Source organism: Chelonoidis abingdonii, chromosome 2 (assembly GCF_003597395.2).
Source record: "Chelonoidis abingdonii isolate Lonesome George chromosome 2, CheloAbing_2.0, whole genome shotgun sequence".
NCBI classification, from domain to species: Eukaryota; Metazoa; Chordata; order Testudines; family Testudinidae; genus Chelonoidis; species Chelonoidis abingdonii.
This window is the reverse complement of record NC_133770.1, coordinates 10,573,826-10,593,250: the sequence shown is the minus strand read 5'-3', so window position 1 is coordinate 10,593,250 and position 19,425 is coordinate 10,573,826. Positions and strand designations below refer to the sequence as shown.

Here is a 19,425-nt window from a genome sequence, read left to right as displayed (position 1 = left end):
GTGTTGCCACACTGAGGTCAGCAATGTCTAAATAGCTTTTAAAATCTGGGCCTAAAGGACTCGTTTAAGATCACACAGGAACTCAGTGGCAGAGCTGGAAAAAGCACCTGATTCTCACACCTGTGCATTAGCCACTAGTCATGCTTCCTCTGCGTAGTGTTTTTAAGATACAGCTGGCCACTCGGAAAAGGATTAAGGAAGACAGCATGTTTTAAAACTCCCTTTTTACATATTTACCTAATTCTGTCAATAGTCTGCTCTTCAGAACCCTGTGTATATATTGACCTAATTTTTTCAAGTGGAAATGAAGTATTCATTCAAAGGGAAATATCATGGCACACTAGGTAAATACGCAAGCCACAGATTTAGGTATGTAGATCAGCTTTCAATAAAGGAAAAGGAAAAACATGACAATTATATACTGTGATCTCTAGCTTGCAGGCAGCATAAGTTACTGTTGTTAAAAAATCATCTCTGTGGCATCGTAAATATACACAGTATTTTAATATCTCGCCTCACGGACCATTCCCTGCCCCCAAAGAAATTGCAATGAGATTATGGGTATACCTGCACCATAGCTGCTATTGTGCCATAGCTCAGGGGCTGCAGCTGTGCCACTGTAGCCCAGTAGCGCTAAGACTTCCTATGTCATTGGAAGGGGTTTTCCAACAATATAGTTAATCCACCTCTCTGAGAAGTTGTTGCTAGGTTGACAGAAGACTTCTTGCACTGACTTAGACACGTCTACACCAGGGGTTAGTTTGACCTAACTATGACGCTCGGGTGGTAACATTTTTTTACATCCCCCAGTGACACAGACGCCATGGGTGCTCCGGGGCTGGCATGGGGAAGGCAGCCAAGCTCCCCGTCCCACCTCTGCCTTCTCCCCTGAGCATGTTGCGTCCCTGCTCCTCCACCTACCTCCCGGTGCTTCCCGCCCGGCTGCCACCAAACAGCTGTTTGGCCGCTCCAGGAAGGGGGCAAGAGGAGTGGGAATGTGGCACACTCAGGGAGGAGGCAGGGAAGAGGCAAGGCGGGAATTTGGGGAAGGAGTTGGGATCGGGGCAGGGAGGGGGCGGAGTTGGGGCAGGGACTTTCGGGAAGAGGTTGGAATGGGGGTGGGGCAGGGCAGGGTCTCATGGAAGGGGTGGAGTCGGGGTGGGGCCCGGGGCAGAGGAGGATCGAGCACTCACCAGTGGGAGCAGAAGTCAGCACCTATGCCCAGTGGTGCAGCTGGAGCCATCTAATTTTTAAGTGTAGACAAAGGGCAAATCTACACTACAAAATGAAGTCAAACTAAGTTTCATCGATGTACAGTCATTGTAGTAGTTGAAACAGATTTATATATCCACACTATGCTCCTAGTATCAGCCGTGTGTATCCTCATCAGGAGTGCTTGCACCGATTTAACTAATGGCTCATCAGCCTTGTTGACACCCGACTAAGGCATAAGAACATAAGAATGGCCATACTGGGTCAGATCAAAGGTCCATCCATCCCAATATCCTGTCTACCAATGCCAGGTGCCCCAGAGGGAGTGAACCTAACAAATAATGATCAAGTAATCTCTCTCCTGCCATCCATCTCCACCCGCTGAGAAACAGAGGCTAGGGACACCATTCCTTACCCATCCTGGCTAATAGCCATTAATGGACTTAACCTCCATGAATTTATCCAGTTCGCTTTTAAACCCTGTTATAGTCCTAGCCTTCACAACCTCCTCAGGCAAGGAGTTCCACAAGTTGACTGTGCGCTGTGTGAAGAAGAACTTCGTTTTATTTGGTTTAAACCTGCTGCCCATTAATTTTATTTGGTGGTCCTTAGTTCTTATATTATGAGAACAAGTAAATAACTTTTCCTTATTCACTTTCTCCACATCACTCATGATTTTATACACCTCTATCATATCCCCCCTTAGTCTCCTCTTTTCCAAGTTGAAAAGTCCTAGCCTCTTTAATCTCTCCTCATATGGGACTCGTTCCAAACCCCTAATCATTTTAGTTGCTCTTCTCTGAACCTTTTCTAGTGCCAGTATATCTTTTTTGAGATGAGGAGACCACATCTGTACTCAGTATTCAAGATATTGATATACCATGGATTTATAATAAGGGCAATAAGATATTCTCCATCTTATTCTCTATCTTTTTTTTAATGATTCCCAACATCCTGTTTGCTTTTTTGACTGCCAGTGTGGGGCATCGTGGGACAGTTTCTGAAAGGCAGCAACCGTTGATGTAAGCAATGCAGTGTCTACACTGACACTGCGTCAACATAGCTACATCGACATAAGTGCAACACCTCTCACGGAGGTGGAGTTATTAAGCCAGTGTAGTGGGCGAGTTACATAGGTGGGAGCTACTTTTTAGTATAGACACTTACAGAGAGAGGTTGATATAAGCTGCCTTATGTCAACCTAACTCTATAGTGTAGACCAGGCCCAAGCCCTACACAAGAGAGGACATTAGAGAAGAGTTTAGGTGAGAGAGGATGAGAGGATTAATGATGATGAGAAAAAGGGAGTTAACCTGAGAAGTGACGTGATAATTTACCCCAAAGAACAGCACTTACAATACCATACACAGAAAGCAGTTGTTAGCTCAAAGAATTCACTAGCTCTCCCAGTTTATAAACTGTGCTGGAAAATAGTGATGTGGGAAACTAATTGGCATACTTTGCCAGTGGAGCCAGTAAATAGCATAAGATGACAGAAAAAATCTGCAGGTCAAATTTTTCTGCAAATAAAAATATTTACTTTACTTTATCGTTTTGTTAAGATTGTGAGATCAGCTACTAAACGACTCTTCCCGCCTTCAAGTCTCACCTGTCTCCTTTTGCCTACAAAACACTTGGCAATAGCTAGGCAGCGGGCAGGCGATGACTGCTGCTCATCACACTGCTAGGCTCATCCTCTCCTTGTCACATTGGCTGTTCCCAGCTTGTGAGTTGTGTTGAGTTGTTTTCTCTTGACGTTTCTCTGACTGTTATGTGGTTTGTACAGCACCTTGCACAATGAGATCCTGATCCCCCAGTGAGGCTTGGAGGTGCTACAGCAATAGAAATAATGAACAAACTTAGGAATTTCACCTAAATCAATAAGGTGCTGGTAATGTTAACACAACTCTGTGTGTGTGTGTGAGAGAGAGAGAGAGAGAGAGAGAATATTCATCCAACTCTTTATTCCTTTGTTAAATGTAAACTTTCGTGCAATATACTTAGCTATTACCGTATCCTATAAAATATACAGGACAAAGGGTCTCTGATTCTTTACCTGGTCCATTTTCCTTACTATTATATAAATCCTAGTATGCAGTCTGGCCCAGTAAAAACTGCTGGAACAATCTTAATATTAAGAATTTCCTCTGTGTGTGTGTTTGTGTGTATATATACTGTATATATATTTTTTAGTTGCTTGAGCTCACAACTGTAATTCTGGGGAGCTGAGGCAGTGAATTGTCATTCACTAAGCACGTTATGTAAATATGGGGGAAACATCATGGGAGGGACAGGCTCAGTGTGAATTTCTAGCCTCCCATCTGAAACTCCTCGGTACCATTGTTTGTGTCAAGCCAGTCTACACTGCAATAAAAGACTCGCTGCTGGTAAGGGTCCGCTGACTCAGCCCCGCTAGCCCAACCCCCAGTAGCCTAAAAACTGCTGTGTAGATATTGAGGCTCGGGGCTCTGGGACCCTTCCCCATTGCAGGGTCCCAGAGCTTGGGCTCCAGCCCAAGCCTGAACTTCTACAAAGCAATTTTACAGCCCCACAGCCCGAGACCCGTGAGCCCTATTCAGTTGATCCCAACCAGCAATGGGTGTTTAGCTGCTGTACAGACATACCCGGAGTGAACAAGAAAACATAAGTGCTGGTAGTGGAGCATAATCAGATAGCTAGGGCTGTTTAAGACAGACAGGAGCAAAGCTGCCTGAGTTAAGTCATATTTCTTTGGCCACCATTAGGTTACTCAGCTATTTCTTCTAAACAGTCATAAAAAGACACTTGGTTCAATCTGTTTTATCTTTTTTACTTGGCCCAGGGGAGTGTCTTTAGCTATAAATGTGCCATGGAGAATGGATGGGCTGATAATTTACTGACAGTCAATCTCTCTCTCTCTGCCCTTTCTGTAGGTGTCAAGCACACCTCCTGAGTGCACCATCATGCTGACGATCGAACATGAGCGTGAGAAATGCCTGGCGGACTCCAGCCTGGACAATCAGACAGTAGGTAAGGGATGGATCTTTGCAGACTTCACATGCAGAGAGCTGGGCAATGACCTGCTCACTGAGTCCTTCCTACTACATATCCTGCTCCTCTCTGGGAGCTGGAAAACCCAAAACTCTTGAGTTCAACTCAACTCCACAACTTCCACGTTTATGTTGGGCTGAGTCTTGGCCATTCGCTGTGTCTGTTATCTTGCACCCCCGCCCCACCTCAGGGGGAAGGGGAGAGGCAGGGGTATGAGTCCTCCCCTTTTTCGGTATCCTCTCTGGCTAGTGCTGGAGGGAACAGCTCCTGTGCTCCTCAGGGTGCACAGAATGCCAGAACTGCTATTCCAAGTGACCCCTGTGCAGCCGTCAGAGGTGACGCATTGGGGGCATACAGGGTCACATGGCCCCCTAGATTTCTTGGGCTGCTTCGCACTGGGACCCCCAGCAGCGAGGAGGCAGCGGCTCCCCCTGGCAGCAGCACTTATGTGTCTGTGAAGCACAAGGAGGGAGGAAGCGACAGGGTGGCTGGCTGAGTTCCTCCCCCTCGTCTCACGACATGGGGCTGCTTCTCCTTCCCTGCTGCTAGAGTCCTGGTGCTTCCCATGGCCTGCTTTGCAGACCACCCACTAACATGAGTCGAGGGCTGGAGGCAGAGGCTATGAGTGGAGCAGTCACATGCCCACCCAGAGCCTTTCAATTGTGCCCGCCCACCATCCGCAGTTAACGTGTCACCTCTGGCAGCCATGCAATTTCTTGTATGCCCTGTACACATGACCTGAGCGTAGATCAGCCTGGTCCATAGGCACCAACTTTCCCTGGCGTCAGTAGATGCTTGGAGCCCCGCTGCCCCAACCCCACCCCTTCCCTGCCCTGCCCCCATTCCAACCCCTTCCCCAAAGTCCCCACCCCAACTCCACCCCCTCCCTGTCTCTGTTCTGACTCCTTCTCCAAATCCCTGCCTTGGCCCCACCTCTTCCCTGAGTGCGCCGCATTCCCCCCCCTTCCCCTCCCCCTCCCTCTGCTTGCTGTGCGAATCAGCTGTTTCGCGGTGGCAAGCACTGGGAGCTAGGGGGGAAGAGTGGGCATGCGGTGTGCTCAGGGGAGCAGGTGGAGGTGGAGGTGAGCTGGGGTGGGCAGGGAGCTGCTGGTGGGTGCAGAGCCCTGGAGCAGCCACGGAGTCCGGCGTCTATGGCCTGGCCTAGAAACTATGCACACAGTGAAATCCATTGTGGTGTGGAGTTTGATTATATTGGCCTCACCCAGTACTCTAGCAGTGTCCTTACAGCAGCAGGAGACGGTCGAGCGTGTTTAACTTGCCCTCCTGGAGTGCCTCTCTCAAGTCACAGAACCTGTTCTCTTGATGAAAGGAGGCGTAAAGAGCAGTGATGTACATGCCCACAATGGCAGTGAACAATCTGATCATTGTGGAGGGATGAGGAGTGGAAAGGAGTGTCCGGGGCATGGAATTCGCTTCCCACCTCCTGTTGTGTGTCTGTCAGAGCCCATGAACTCATCAGAGTGTCGGTAACGCTCCAGGCTCGCTGTGCTTTGCTGCTGAGGCTGCCAACCAAAACTCTGCTGTGCCTACTGAAAACCCCTTTCTGTCTCGCTCTCTGGGCATTGCCCTGAGTTAGGCTAAAGACAGAATGTGGCATTCTGCACATTGATTTCCTACTTATATAATCATGTACAAATGCCAAGGTCACCCCTGGTGTAGCTCCATTGAATTCGGGAAAGGATTTGGAGTCTGCTGACACCCGCTCAGGTTTTTGTAACCCACGCACCTCCTGGGTGTGGTGTTTTGTTCACTCTAATGGCACCCAGACCACTGAGAGATTAATGAGTCTGCTACAGCCTGAGCTAAGGGCCATGTGGCTTTTAACTCATGCAGTAGCGGCTCATGCATTAAGCTTCAGAGGTCCCAGGTTCAATCCCACCTGCCAACCGGGGTCTGTTGGTGTTACATTTTCATTAATATTACAGTGCCACAACCTAGGTAAGCTCCATACTGAGCATGGTACATGGATCACATTGCACCCCTTTAATGTCCATTGTTATTAGCAAGTGTCTAAATGAATTCTGTTGTTTCATGGTGCCACATTAAACTACTGGCTTGAAACAAATCTATATTTCTGCAGGGACTTCAGCTGATTTCGCTAAGTGGGACGGCTTCCGAGGTCGCAGTGCATGTGCAGTCTGGAGTGTCTTTGGCTAGGAAGCAGCCGGGTGTTTGCATGAGTTCCGTGTGCCGTAGCTGTGTGTGTGTGTGAATACACGTGCAATGTTGCCAGGCCTGATCGCTAGGAAAGCTGGCCCAGGAACTGATTTTCTGGTTTGCTGGCTGGTCTGAAAAATCCAAAAACATTTTGGGTCAGGTCGAACAAAACGTTCCAGGTGTTTTGAATAAAAGCAAAGGAAATGAAGGGCTAGATTCACAAAACTCTGCTGGGGGAATGCCGCCTGCACCTTTGGCTCCATGATTATAGCCTAGGAGTAGAGAGATGTTGGTTCAAGTCTGTACTGTAGAGCAGGGATTTGAAGATGGATCTCCTAGTGGCTCTCAACCTTTCCAGACTAGTGTACTCCTTGCAGGAGTCTGATTTGTCTTGCATACCCCAGGTTTCACCTCACTTAGAAACTACTTGCTTGCAAAATCAGACATGAAAATAGAAAAGTCTCACAGCCACACTGTTACTGAAACATTGCTGACTTTCTCATTTTTACCATATAATTATAAAGTAAATCAACTGGAATATAAATATTGTACTTACATTTCAGTGTGTGGTATATAGAGCAGTATAAACAACTCTTTGTCTGTATGAAATTTTAGTTTGTACTGACTTTGCCAGTGCTTTTTACGTAGCTTGTTGTAAAAGTAGGCAAATCTCTAGATGAGTTGATGTACCCCTGGAAGACCTCTGAGTACCCCCAGGGATACGTGTACCCCTGGTTGAGAATCACTGTTCTGTGTTGTAGGTAAGTACCCTACACAGCAGGCTATAGGCTACTCTGAAGTGGGGGCAAGGAAACGCTCTCATTTTTTCCTGTTGAAGCTGTTCCACTTGGTCTGAAATACTTGTAGTCATTGAGCAAGCAAGAGAATGCCTCTATTGCCTGGGAGCGAGGGCACCTACCCACAATCCTAATCCCTGTCCCTGTGTCACTGAATATTTAAGCATGCAGCTTATGTATCCCTGTCAAGTGTCTAGCCTTGTGTGTGTGCGTGTCAGCATTTAGCGTGCAGTGTGCGAGCACAGGTGGCAGAAAAGCGACTCTTCTAGGTTGGTGCTAAGCTATTGCATCAGTTATGTAACTGAAAGCAGTACTGGAAAAACTGGCTATGTGTGTATGAGAGCGAGCGAGCGAGCTGGGGAGAGAGATCTGAAGCAGCAACCACTAAGTACAGCAGCATTCCCATATATTAAAATGATTACTGTTTCCACTAGACAAAGCTGCCAGAAAAATCCTAGCACATAACATCTCTGTTAAACCTGTCACGAGATGGCTCCATAGCTAGCAGGATTCTGGCACATGGGAAGGGGAGAACAAAAAGCGAATAAGGCCCCCTGCCACCTTTAATAGAAAACATTGATTTATGAGTGGGTTTGTGTGTTATCTATCTTCTGCACACTCTGCATCCTGTTGGCAGAAAGAAAATCCGCTGTGGTTAAACAACTAATTTATTATCCTTTCTAATTAAATGAGTGGAATTAAAAACACACATGATCAGTGGGAAACTGGAAGTAACAGTGGATAGAGGAGCCATTATCAGCATATTGATGAAAGGGGATTAATCTGTTTGACTTGTTAGATTAAGCCAGTGGCAAATGATTAATCAAGAACACCCTGTGGTGGCACTTTTATTGATCACTACCGCTTACCTCTAGATGTCCAAGTAGTTTTCCACTAAGAAGCAATCAGTGCTGCATTAATATGCTGCTGGATGGCCAGGCATTATGCTGAGGAGAGTGAGGGGGGGTTATATTGGTAGAAGTGAAGTGATAGCTGGGTTTCTGTTCAAATTCCCCGCCCCTGTATTTTCAGAGCTCGTGGCAGGTGCCTAATTGTCAGTCCTGGCAGCAAAAGTCCTCTAGGTTTCCGGAGAACAGGTACAGAATGGACCAGAGCAGAGCACCAATGTCCCTCATTCCTAAGTGGAAAGACCACCCTAAAAACAGAGAGAACCAATCTGTTTCCATTAGGGCATGTCTACACTGCAGTTGGAAGGTGTGACTGCAGCAAGGGTAGACATACCTGAGAGATTTTTTCATGCACCTCTTAGGAAAACATTCCCCACTTTATGAAGTGTCCTGTGTTACACTTGCTGGTCCTCTAGGCACTGATCCAAGCTAGCTCAGGTGTGTCACACCTCCTGACTGCAGTGCAGACACATCCCAAGTCTCACAGCCAGTAAAGGCACGCAGAGCTAATTGTGATTGTACCCTGAGGCTTATGTAAAAAGGACTTATGTAGAAGTGCCAAGTGCACCATTACAGAAGTACTTATAAGTACAAGTATGCCATGGAAATAGTACTTAAATATTTATTAGGGCTGTCGATTAATCACAGTTAACTCACGCGATTAACTCAAAAAAGAATCACGATTAAAAAAATGAATCACAATTAATCAGCCTTTTAATCACACTCTTAAACAATAGAATACTGATGTAATATGAATACCAATACATATGAATCTTTAACGCATCTGGCACATGAATACCTTGCAACGCCGGCTACAACAGTGCCAAGCAAACACCTGCTCCGTAGATGGTCAACTACCTAAATAATATAAGCACACAGTGGAAGAGAAGGAAAAGAGCAACAATTATTGAAAACAAAATCTCCTAAAAATAAACTTATAAATTTCCTTTCCATTGTGTGTGTGTGGGGGGGGGTATACAGACAGCATATCATTCCATAAAATGGGCATTTTTCTTCAATAACAGCATAATCTCAAACATATCATCCTGACATTGGTTCCTTCTTGGCAGAAGGATTTGTCCAGTGCTATGGAATAGACATTCCACAGGAGCAGAGCTTGGCAGTGTGGTATTAAATTCGATCAAAAGCTTAGCAGCTGTTGGATATCTGTGCAGTGGATATAGTTCATGCAATGTATCACTGAGAAATTGTCTCCCAACAAGTCTTAAGTCTGAGTTTGATGCAAATGCCACCTGATCCTCCAAGTCACAGAAATTAGTGGCGCCTTTGGATGTTGTCGCTTGATCTATATCCATTGGCAGGGTGTGTTGGCGGGGTGGGGATTGTGTCTAAAGCCAGTGGTACCTCCTAGTGGTGATGCTCAGGATTATGTGGCCCAATAGTGAGAATCAGTGGCTGCCTTGCATAGCAGCTAGAGTCTGTGGTACTGTCGTCTAGTAGCAGGGCCGGTGCAAGGAATTTTTGCACCCTAGGCTAAACTTCCACCTTGCACCCCCCACCCAGCTAACCCCGCCCCCCCACAGCAGCTAACTCAGCCCCCCACCTGGGGGCTCCCCGCAGCAGCTACTCCCCTCACCACGACAGCTAACCCCTCTCCACCCCATCCCCCCATGTCAGCTAACCCTGCCCGGGGAGACTCCCCCTGTCTCCTCACGGCAGCTAACCCCACCCAGGGAGACTCTCCCTCATCCCCACAGCAGCTAACCCTGCCTGGGGAGACTTCCCCCCTCTCCCCCGCCACAGCAGCTAACCCTGCCTGGGGAGACTTCCCCCCTCTCCCCCGCCACGGCAGCTAACCCTGCCTGGGGAGACTTCCCCCCTCTCCCCCGCCACGGCAAGCTACCCTGCTTTGGAGAGGAACTTCCTCCCCTCTTCCCCGCCACGCAGCTACCTTGCCTGGGGGAGGACTCCGCGCCCTTGCCACTGGCGCAACCCTGCCTGGGTTTCCCCCATTCCAGCTCACCTCTGGCTCCACTCTCCTCCCACTGAGCCACGCCGGTGCGTGCTTCTAATTCTCCTCCCCGTCAGGCTTGTTGGCACCGATTGCAGAGGGAGACTTTAGGAGCTGGGCTGTGTGGCTCAGCGGAGGAGGCGAGTGGATGTAGCTGGGACAAGGAGTGCTGTTCCCCTGTTGTGCCCCCCCCCATGTTTACTGCGGGCAGCCCTCCCCGCGCCCCCCCTCCCACCCAACTCACCTCTTCTCCACCTCCTTGGCTGAGGGGACTTTTAGGCGCCCCCAACCACTAGGCACCCTAGGCAGCGGCCTAGTTTGTCTAAATGGTTGCACTAGCCCTGTCTAGTAGTGTAAGTCAGTGGCTGAGGGTGGGATAACCTGGGCCTGCCTTATTCCACCAGCAAACAATGGAACGAACCATACTGAATGAATAATACATAATTATTCACCTGAGCATGTTTGGTGATATATTTGATGGCGCTTTATGCTGTCCGTGAATTGTCTTCCTTTTTGGTTTGCACAAACTGCTGCAGCAAAGTAGCTCATCAATCTTCAACAACATCCGAGGAACGTCGTCTCACTATCATCAGCAACGTGGATTTGAACTTATGATGAGGTGACGGCTCTGTGTTCTGTTACTAGGGATGCTGGACCTGCATGTTCACTGAAAATGAATGGAACTGCAGAAATAGCACCTTCCCATGGATTTTGCTGCATTCCAGAAAATAAGCTTTCCTTGGTTTTTGTTAGATGATATTTCCAGCCCTTTGGGTCCAGAAGAATGTCCACAATGTAATTTATAGTTTTGCTTCATAACTCCACTGAGTACAAATGACTGGAAGAGAGGACATCCCACCACTCATGCTAGGAAACCACTGACAGTGCTTAATTTGTTGCCAGGGCTGAGCCCTGGCACCTCTGGGCTTGGCAGTTCATAGTCCCGGCACCTCTGGGTTTGCCGCATCAGTTATGAAAGTAAAAAAAATTGCTTGAGCCCCAGTGCCTCTTTCACTACATATTATGCACTGACCACTGATGTACAAAACTGGCCAGGCACAGCCCAGTGCAGATTGCAGAACACTAGTGCAAGTGGCACAAGGGGGCATTTTTGAGGCAGCCCTGGGAAATGTGTAAAACCAAGTGTCACAAATACTCCAGCTCAGTTTTACAATCCCCAAGGAGTTTGGATAACTCAGATAAGGAAAAGAATCCAAACTAGCCAAACATTTACCATGGCAGGAAACCCTTTTTGGCTAAAGACCTGTAAATTTTTCATTTTTTATTTTTTTAAGGATTCTTTAAATTCAGTTCACTGGACATTTGTATCTCATATGAGATGCCTTTATTTTTGCAGACACCACTGCCCTGATTTTCAGAGGTGCTCGATGTGCAGTGACATTAAAACCATAAAGCTTGTTGTCCTCCAGGTCCCAGAGAGAACCAGTCAGTGTAGCATGGGAGACTTCATAAAGTGGGGAAATGCCTTGATAGCAGGCTGCATGCATAATCTCTCCTTTGAACCTGATTCGCTTTAACAGCAAGGTTACTGCACCTCATGAAAATGACTAGAGGGCTGGGGCACATGACTTACAAGGAGAGGCTGAGGGAACTGGGCTTGTTTAGTCTGTAGAATAGAAGAGTGAGGAGAGATTTGATAGCAGCCTTCAACTCCCTGAAGGGGGTTCCAAAGAGGATGGATCTAGACTGTTCTCAGTGGTAGCTGGTGACAAACAAGGAGCTCAGCTGCAGTAGGGGAGGTCTAGGTTGGATATTGGGAAACATTATTTCACTAGGAGGGTGGTGAAGCACTGGGATGGATTACCTAGGGAGGTGGTGGAATCTCCATCTTTAGAGGTTTTTAAGGCCCAGCTTGACAAAGCCCTGGCTGGGATGATTTAGTTTGTGTTGGTCTTAGTTTGAGCAGGGGATTGGACTGGATGACCTCCTGAGGTCTCTTCCAACTCTAATATTCTGTGATTCTAGCAGAGTAAAGGTGGGCACACAGGTATAACCCACGCTATGCCCCCATTACACTTCCAGAGCTGTATAAAGAGGCCTTAAGGCGCCATAGTGTCTGTACCTTTATTATTTTCTTCTGATGCAGCACTGAGCACCTGCAGCCCATACCGGCTAGTTAAGAACCAATGGGTGCTCTGAACCAGTTCAAGTCGCTGATGTTTTCTGGCTCTTTTTTTTCCATGTCATTTAAAAGGCTCTTTGTTGGATATCAGTACATTAGGAAATGGGTTTTGGCATGGCTCCTGCTGTCTCTTATCCACGGAGGAAATGCTATTGGATTCCACTGAACATGGGTTCCACCTAGCTATCTGGCGATAAAGCCTTTCTTCTTTGTAATCTCAAAGGTGGTTTTCCTCCCTCGAGCAGAATTTTGCTCCTTCAAAGTTACTATTACATGGGAGGCCTGATTGTGATGCAACAGACAAGATCTATAGGCTATTGATAACCATCCAGCTGAGCTCTGGGTATTACTGCTGCATGCAGCATGAGTCACCCGCCTGCTATTGCCTTAATGTGCCACACAGACACATTTTAATCCTGCTAATTTATTTATAGGTCAGTCTCAGGCTGCAGAAAGTGGTCCGTGTGCCACTACGGCGCTCGGGTGTTAGGTTCTGATGATGCATGGGAAACCAAGAGATGCAAATGCAGCAGTGCACTTGACCCACAGGGGGTGGCCTGCCACTGCTTTGTGTGCTACATAAGAACGTATAAGAATGGCCGTACTGGGTCAGACCAAAGGTCCATGCAGCCCAGTATCCTATCTTCTGACAGTGGCCAGTACCAGGTGCCCCAGAGGGACAGGTAACCATCAAGTAATCCATCACCTGTTGCCCATTCCCAGCTTCTGTGACACCTGTGCCTTCAGAGCTTCACTGCGCAAAAGCTAATTAAGGGGAAGTTGTCCTACTGTCCTTTTCTCTAGGAAATGCTTCAGTTTGTTTTTTATCAAGGCAAATAATAATATTCAATGTGGCTGCTGCTGTTTAATACAAACCAAAATGTTCATCTACCCTGGGGGATGGAAAGTACTCCATATGTTAATATATCCTACATTGACTCTTGTTATGAAGAGAGATTTCCTACTAAGTCTTTGACAGTATCCTTTTAAACTTTGCAGCTCAATTTCCTGAGGCATCACTTAAAAGTCACTTTTCATCACTTTAGAAATTCCTTTAGGAGCTTGAGAGTGAAAGCTGGCCGCATACTGATTTCTCCTCCCCCTCCCGCCACCCTTCAATTGTATGTATCATAGAGTCATAGAAATGTAGGGCTGGGAGAGACCCCGAGAAGTCACCATTCCAGCCCTCTGAGCTGAGGCAGCACCGACTAACCTGGACCATCCCTGACAGATGTTTGTCCAGCCTGTTCTTAAAAATCTCCAATGACGGGGCTTCCACAAGCTCCTTTGGAACCCTGTTCCCTTATAGTGAGAGAGTTTTTCCTAATATTTAACCTAAATCTCCTTTGCTGCAGAATAAAACCATTACTTGTCCTACCATCAGTGGACATGAAAAACAATTGATCCTTGTCCTTCTATTAACAGCCCTTAACATATTTGAAGACTGTGTCTTCAGTCTCTTTTTCTCAAGACTAAACATGCCCAGTTGTTGTTTTTTTCAACTTTTCCTCATCGGTCAGGTGTTCTAAACCTTTTTTCGTTGTTGTAACGTTCCTCTGGACTCTTTCCAATTTGGCCCCAGCTTTTGTAAAGTGAGGCACCCAGAACTGGACACAGTTCTTCAGCTCAGGTCTCAGAAATGCTGAGTAGAGTGGAACAGTTACCTCCCATGTCTTACACATGACACTTCTGTTGATGCGTCCCAGAATGATATTCACATTTTTAGCAGTTGCATCACATTGGTGACTTGTATTCAATTTGTGATCCACTATAACCCCCAGATCCTTTTCAGCAGTACACCACCTGGCTAGTTATTCCCCATTTTGTGTTTTTTTTGCATTTGATTTTTCCTTCCTAAGTGAAGTACTTAGCACTTAGCTTTGTTGAATTTCATCTTGTTGATTTCAGCCCAATTCTCCGGTTTGTTGAGGTCATTTTGAATTCTAATCCTGTCCTCCAAAGTGCTTGCAGCCCCTCCCAGGCTGGTGTCATCTGCAAAGGTTATAAGCATACTCTCCATCCACTCTATTATTCAAGTCTTTAATGAAACTATTGAATAATACTGGACCCAGGACTGACTCCTAAGGGACTCCACTAGCTAAGCCCTTGCAGTCTGACAGCATGCTCTTTGAGTATGGTCTTTCAGGCAGTTGTGCACCTAACTTTATAGTAATTCTGTGTAGACCACATTTCATTAGTTTGTGGTATTGTGTCAAAAGCATTACTAAAATCAAGATATATCACATCTGCTGCTTCCCCCATCCACTAGGCCAGTAACCCATCAAAGAAGGAAATTAGGTAGGTTTGGCATGATTTGTTCTTCACAAATCAGTGCAGGCTGTTCCTTATTACCCTATTATCCTCTACATGCTTACAAACTGATTGTTTAATTGTCAGTATCTTTCTGGGTATCTTTCTAGGCTAAAGGTAAGACATGCAACAATCCTCTTAACAAACTGGCAGGTTCATCATTGGGTGCCCGTGCTCCAACTTTGTGGACGTCAGCTCTTGCCACCTCGTATTTGGTGGCAGAGTCCTGCGCACCAGTTTGCAGTCGATCGTCACACACCAAACCGGTGGATACGCAGTTACATGCCGCCATGTGTATCCTCTCTGGCACCTTGTGTCCGACCCCACTCCCATGTCTCCCAGTTCTGAGCAATATTGCTGCTCCTCAGATCAGATGAGAGGTTGCCACTGGCAAGTTACTGGAGAAACTATGCACCAACTCGAGCCTGCCACTGCGCAATGACCTTTTTGAACCACCAGCTGCGCGTTTGTCGTCTCGTTGCCCATTATGGTCTCATCCTCCATGCCAGGATGTTAGGGTGGAAACACTCTGGCAAGAGGAGTATATATCTGTTATAATCCCCAACCAGTCCCTCATCACTGACCCTGCAATCTGCCTGCCTGGTTTTGACCTGTCCCGTCACCAGTGGTCCCTGCTGAACAGGTTCGGGACCGGGAAAGGTCTCTCTGCAGCCAAACAGTATCGCTGGGGCCTTTGGGACAGACCTTTGTGAAGCTGTGGTGCAACAGAGACGATGCATGTTGAATGCCTGCTGACTCGGTTCAGCGGTGGCCTAGAGGAACTGCATCACACCACTGACGATGCCATCGCTTGGCTAGATGACTATGCACATGCTCAATAAAATCTAGGTATTGAAGGTAGGCTGACTAGTCTATAATTCCCCAGATCCTCTTTGTACTCCTTTTAAAGACATGGAGACAATTGATCACCGTTCTCTCTTCATAACCATGCTTAGCATATGTGAAGACTGTTATTAGGTCCCCTCTCAGTCTTCTTTTCTCAAAAATATCCATTTTCCCAATAAGTCAAGTTTTCTAAACTGTTGATCATTTTTGTTGCTCTCTCTGGACTTTCTCCAGTTTGTCTGCATCTTTCTTAAAGTGTGAGACCCAGAGCTGGAAGCAGTGCTCCAGCTGAGGCCTCATCAGTGACGAGTAGGGCAGGACAATTACCTCCCGTGTCACACATACGACCTTCCTGTTAATATGCCCCAGAATATTAGCATGGTTCACATTGTTGATGGGGGTGTGGCTCTCTCCTGGGAAGTAATGCCTCTGAAAAAGACTCGGGTGGTGATTGTGGATAATCAGCTAAACATGAGCACCCAGTGCAATACAGCGGCCAAAAGAGCTCATGCAATCCTTGGATGTAGAAACAGGAGAACAGGGAGATTTTATTACCTGTGTAATTGGCACTGGGGCAACCACTGCTGAAATACTGTGACTAGTTCTGGTGTCCGCAGTTCAAGTAGGATGTTGATGATTCAGGGAGGAGCCACAATAATGACCAATAATGACTGAAAGGTTAGAAAACATGCTTTCTAGTGACTCTAAGAGCTCAGCGTGTTTAGCTTAACAAAGAGAAGGTTAAGGGGTGATTTGATCACAGTCTATGGTACCTGGACGGGGAACAGAAATTTGATAACAGAGGGCTCTCTGATCTAGCAGACCAATGTATAACAAAATCCAATGGCTGGAAGTCGAAGCTAGAACAAATCAGACTGGAAACAAGGTGCAGTTTTTTAACAGGGGGGGCAATTAACCACTGCAACAATTGACCAAAGGTATAGCGGATTCTCCACCACTGGCAATTTTAAAATAAAGATTGGATGTTTTCCTAGACGGTACATGCTCTGTCTCAAACAGGAATGGATAAAGAGCAGTCCTATGGCCTGGCTTAGACAGAAGCGCAGACTAGGTAATCACAATAGTCTCTTTTGGCCTCATAAACCGTGACCCTGCAGCTTGTGTCACTAGTAATAACATTACGCATAGCAGCAACGCACTTTCTCACAGTAGAGCAAGAGGAAAGTTGTCCTCATTTTGCTTTCAGAGCCTACAGAGCTGGCAAATGTCTCTTCACATGGAGCCCCCAAGGGCATGCCTGGAGGCGCTTCACAAAGCCTTTAGCGAATCGCTGCTCACTGACTTGTGTTCATTATGTAACAGTCCCAAAAACGTGAGTCCTCCCTCCTCCACTGCAGCTTACAGACAGCTTGGTTTAATTGAAATAGCAGTGCTAAAAAAATGGAGGGGATTTACCAGCGAGACAAACCAAAGCAAGCAGGACTAGGTCAGTCGACTGTGTTCTTAATCTGATTATCTCATTACTGCTAATCAATTCCCTTTCTAATCATTCATTCCTTAAGCAACATGAGAATTAGCAACGGAGCTGTGAAATCTGTTGTAAATAATTTGTCAGGCTGCTGCGCAACGTGCATTCAGACAAGCTGCGCTCTGGTCTACGATGCTGAGCAGCAAGGCACAACATCCTAAACAGAGCTTATGAGAGAGGGATGGGAGTCTTAAAAAGCTTGCCCACAGCTTGGAGATTGCTTTAATGGCCTGGAAAGCACATACTTGGGTTTGAATGAAGCGAGCAAGAAGACAGAAGGGACCATTTAAAGCTCAGAGATTAGCTGAAGTTCGAGACTAATAGCCAGAGCGAGGGGAATGTGATTTTCTGCGCTGACAGGATTCCGCGGCATCCCCTGCTTATAGCTTTTAGGTGTCGAGTCTGCCAGGTGCCAAATGCCTGGTTGTGAGGATACTTGGCTCCCATTCACTTCAGCGGGAGTTAAGTGAGTTCAGAATCCAATTGCCGGTGCTCAGCACCTCGCAGGACCAGACCACTGGTTTCCATTTTTCTTCATGAAGACCAATATTTTGAGATGCAGTTGTTTCATAGGAAAAGTGATTGGTGCTACTTCTGTTAAAGCCTGAGGGGAAATAGTGGCCCAGATTTCAAACTCCCATGCACTTACTCACTCAGGCAATACACTGTGATGTATGCATCCAAGTCAGGATTTGCAAGCTCATCTGGGTGGTACGGCATCACTGCATACAAACTCATTTCACCCGTTATATGTATTTTTGGTATGTGGGACGTACAAACTTTAACCTCATTGAAGAGCAACTTTTGTTTCCAGCTCCATGTACGTATAACCGACGTTGGCTTGCAAGGCCAGATTTGGGGCCTGGGCTGCTTTGTCAGATTTTGAAGAAATCAAGATGTGTTTTACAAGAGAAAAGGCAGCGAACATATGGAAATTAAAAATCCGACTGGGAAAAAGGTTAATGCAGTTTAAGTGAGGAGTCTGTTTATACATCACCCTCTGTTTATACTGCAGCAAGATAAGAGATAATTAATAGCTCTCTTCCTGTAAAGACTGAAGTGAATTCTCACCCTCTGAACTGGATAAGGCCTCCGAGTGTACAAAGCGGTCAGATCTGAGCTTTTTTGAGAGGGGTTGGTGGTGGATTGATAGCCCTGAGGCCGATGTCCTGCATCACGAGAACAGGTCCAGTATGCTCCTCACATACCTGCCCTATCAATGTGCTTCACCCTTGGCCTGAAGGGACCTCCTCCAAGGGACCTCCTCCATTAAAGACAGGTCATCCCAAGTCAGATGCACACTGAATGCTTCAGCCTGAAAACTTCAGCAATGCTCAAACAAAATCATAAACCCTCAGCTGTTGGCCTGCCTGCTGAGACTGTCAACAAAAGCGGGCCATCAGTGAGGGTGGCTCTGTCGAATAGTCCATTGGGAATTAGACTGTGACCATCAAACTCACTTCACATAGGCCACTGCACTTCACATAGGCCACATCAAAATGGCAACTGCTGTCAGTCACTTCTGACCTGTGTCATATTGGAACCTGGAATCTGGACCACTTAATAGTTCTCCAAGTGATCCAGGCCCCAAAAATATATTTTATAAGTTGGTAGACTGGAGTGGATTCGGTTGTCAAGAAATTCAAAGACATTAAAGTTAGCCCCTCTTTCGGATTGGCCTACCCTGATTTTGTCATGTTGCAGGAGCAGGCATCTAAAAGATTTTTGGGCCAGGAATTAGATTTTTTTTTGTTTGTACAGCACCTAGCACAGTGGGGTTCTGGTCTGTGAGTAGGGATCCTAGGTGCTACGGTGATACAGATAAACTAGTAGTTGAAAGCTCGTGCTGTCTTGAAGTCGTGTGTGTAAAAAAAGCCAAAAATAGCTGAGAACTTTAAAAATTGGACTTTAGCAAACCATGAATCACAGGGATGATTGAACCAGGTGAACTGTGGCAGCTGGGCCAGGTAATCCACCATCTATGCAACCTCCTTCATACAGCCAATTAAATTGTTGCATGCAAATTAGCAGGAGAGTAAAGATAGGTGATTGGTTGAGTTATCTCTGATATCACAATGATCTAAGACTCTTGGCATAGCATAAATACATGCCTTTTCTAGCTAAAAGCCCCATGCTGCCACACAGATGTAATTTGTAAAGACAAAATGGCTGACAGCTCTAAAATTGGACAGCAACGGGCCTTAAATCCCAGTGATGATTGAACCTGGTGATATTCTAAAAAAAAGAGCTCTCAACCATGCTTGTAGCTGTTTCCATTGCGTCACACTGACTCAACAGACATTCTAGGCTTCAGAGGGACAATTCCGGAATCTTTTATATACATAATAATGAGTGATAATAGTAATAAATTAAAGGGGAGCACGAGTTTTCCTAGAGATGGTCCTGTCAAGGTTCTTTCCCCACTCTGAACTTTAGGGTACAGATGTGGGGACCTGCATGGACACTTCTAAGCTTAATTACCAGCTTAGATCTGGTATCGCTGCCACCACCCCCCAGCACTACTTTTGTTCCTTGGGTAG

General features: G+C 46.5%; 1 protein-coding gene across 1 annotated transcript in view; it reads left to right on the top strand.

The window, feature by feature from the left end:
• Nucleotides 1-19,425, top strand: part of VIPR1 (vasoactive intestinal peptide receptor 1) — a 187,073-nt gene that overhangs the window by 53,636 nt on the left and 114,012 nt on the right. The window contains exon 2 of the mRNA XM_032779886.2: nt 4,125-4,221. Coding sequence (XP_032635777.1) covers nt 4,125-4,221 — 97 coding nt within the window. The remainder of the gene's footprint in view (nt 1-4,124; nt 4,222-19,425) is intronic.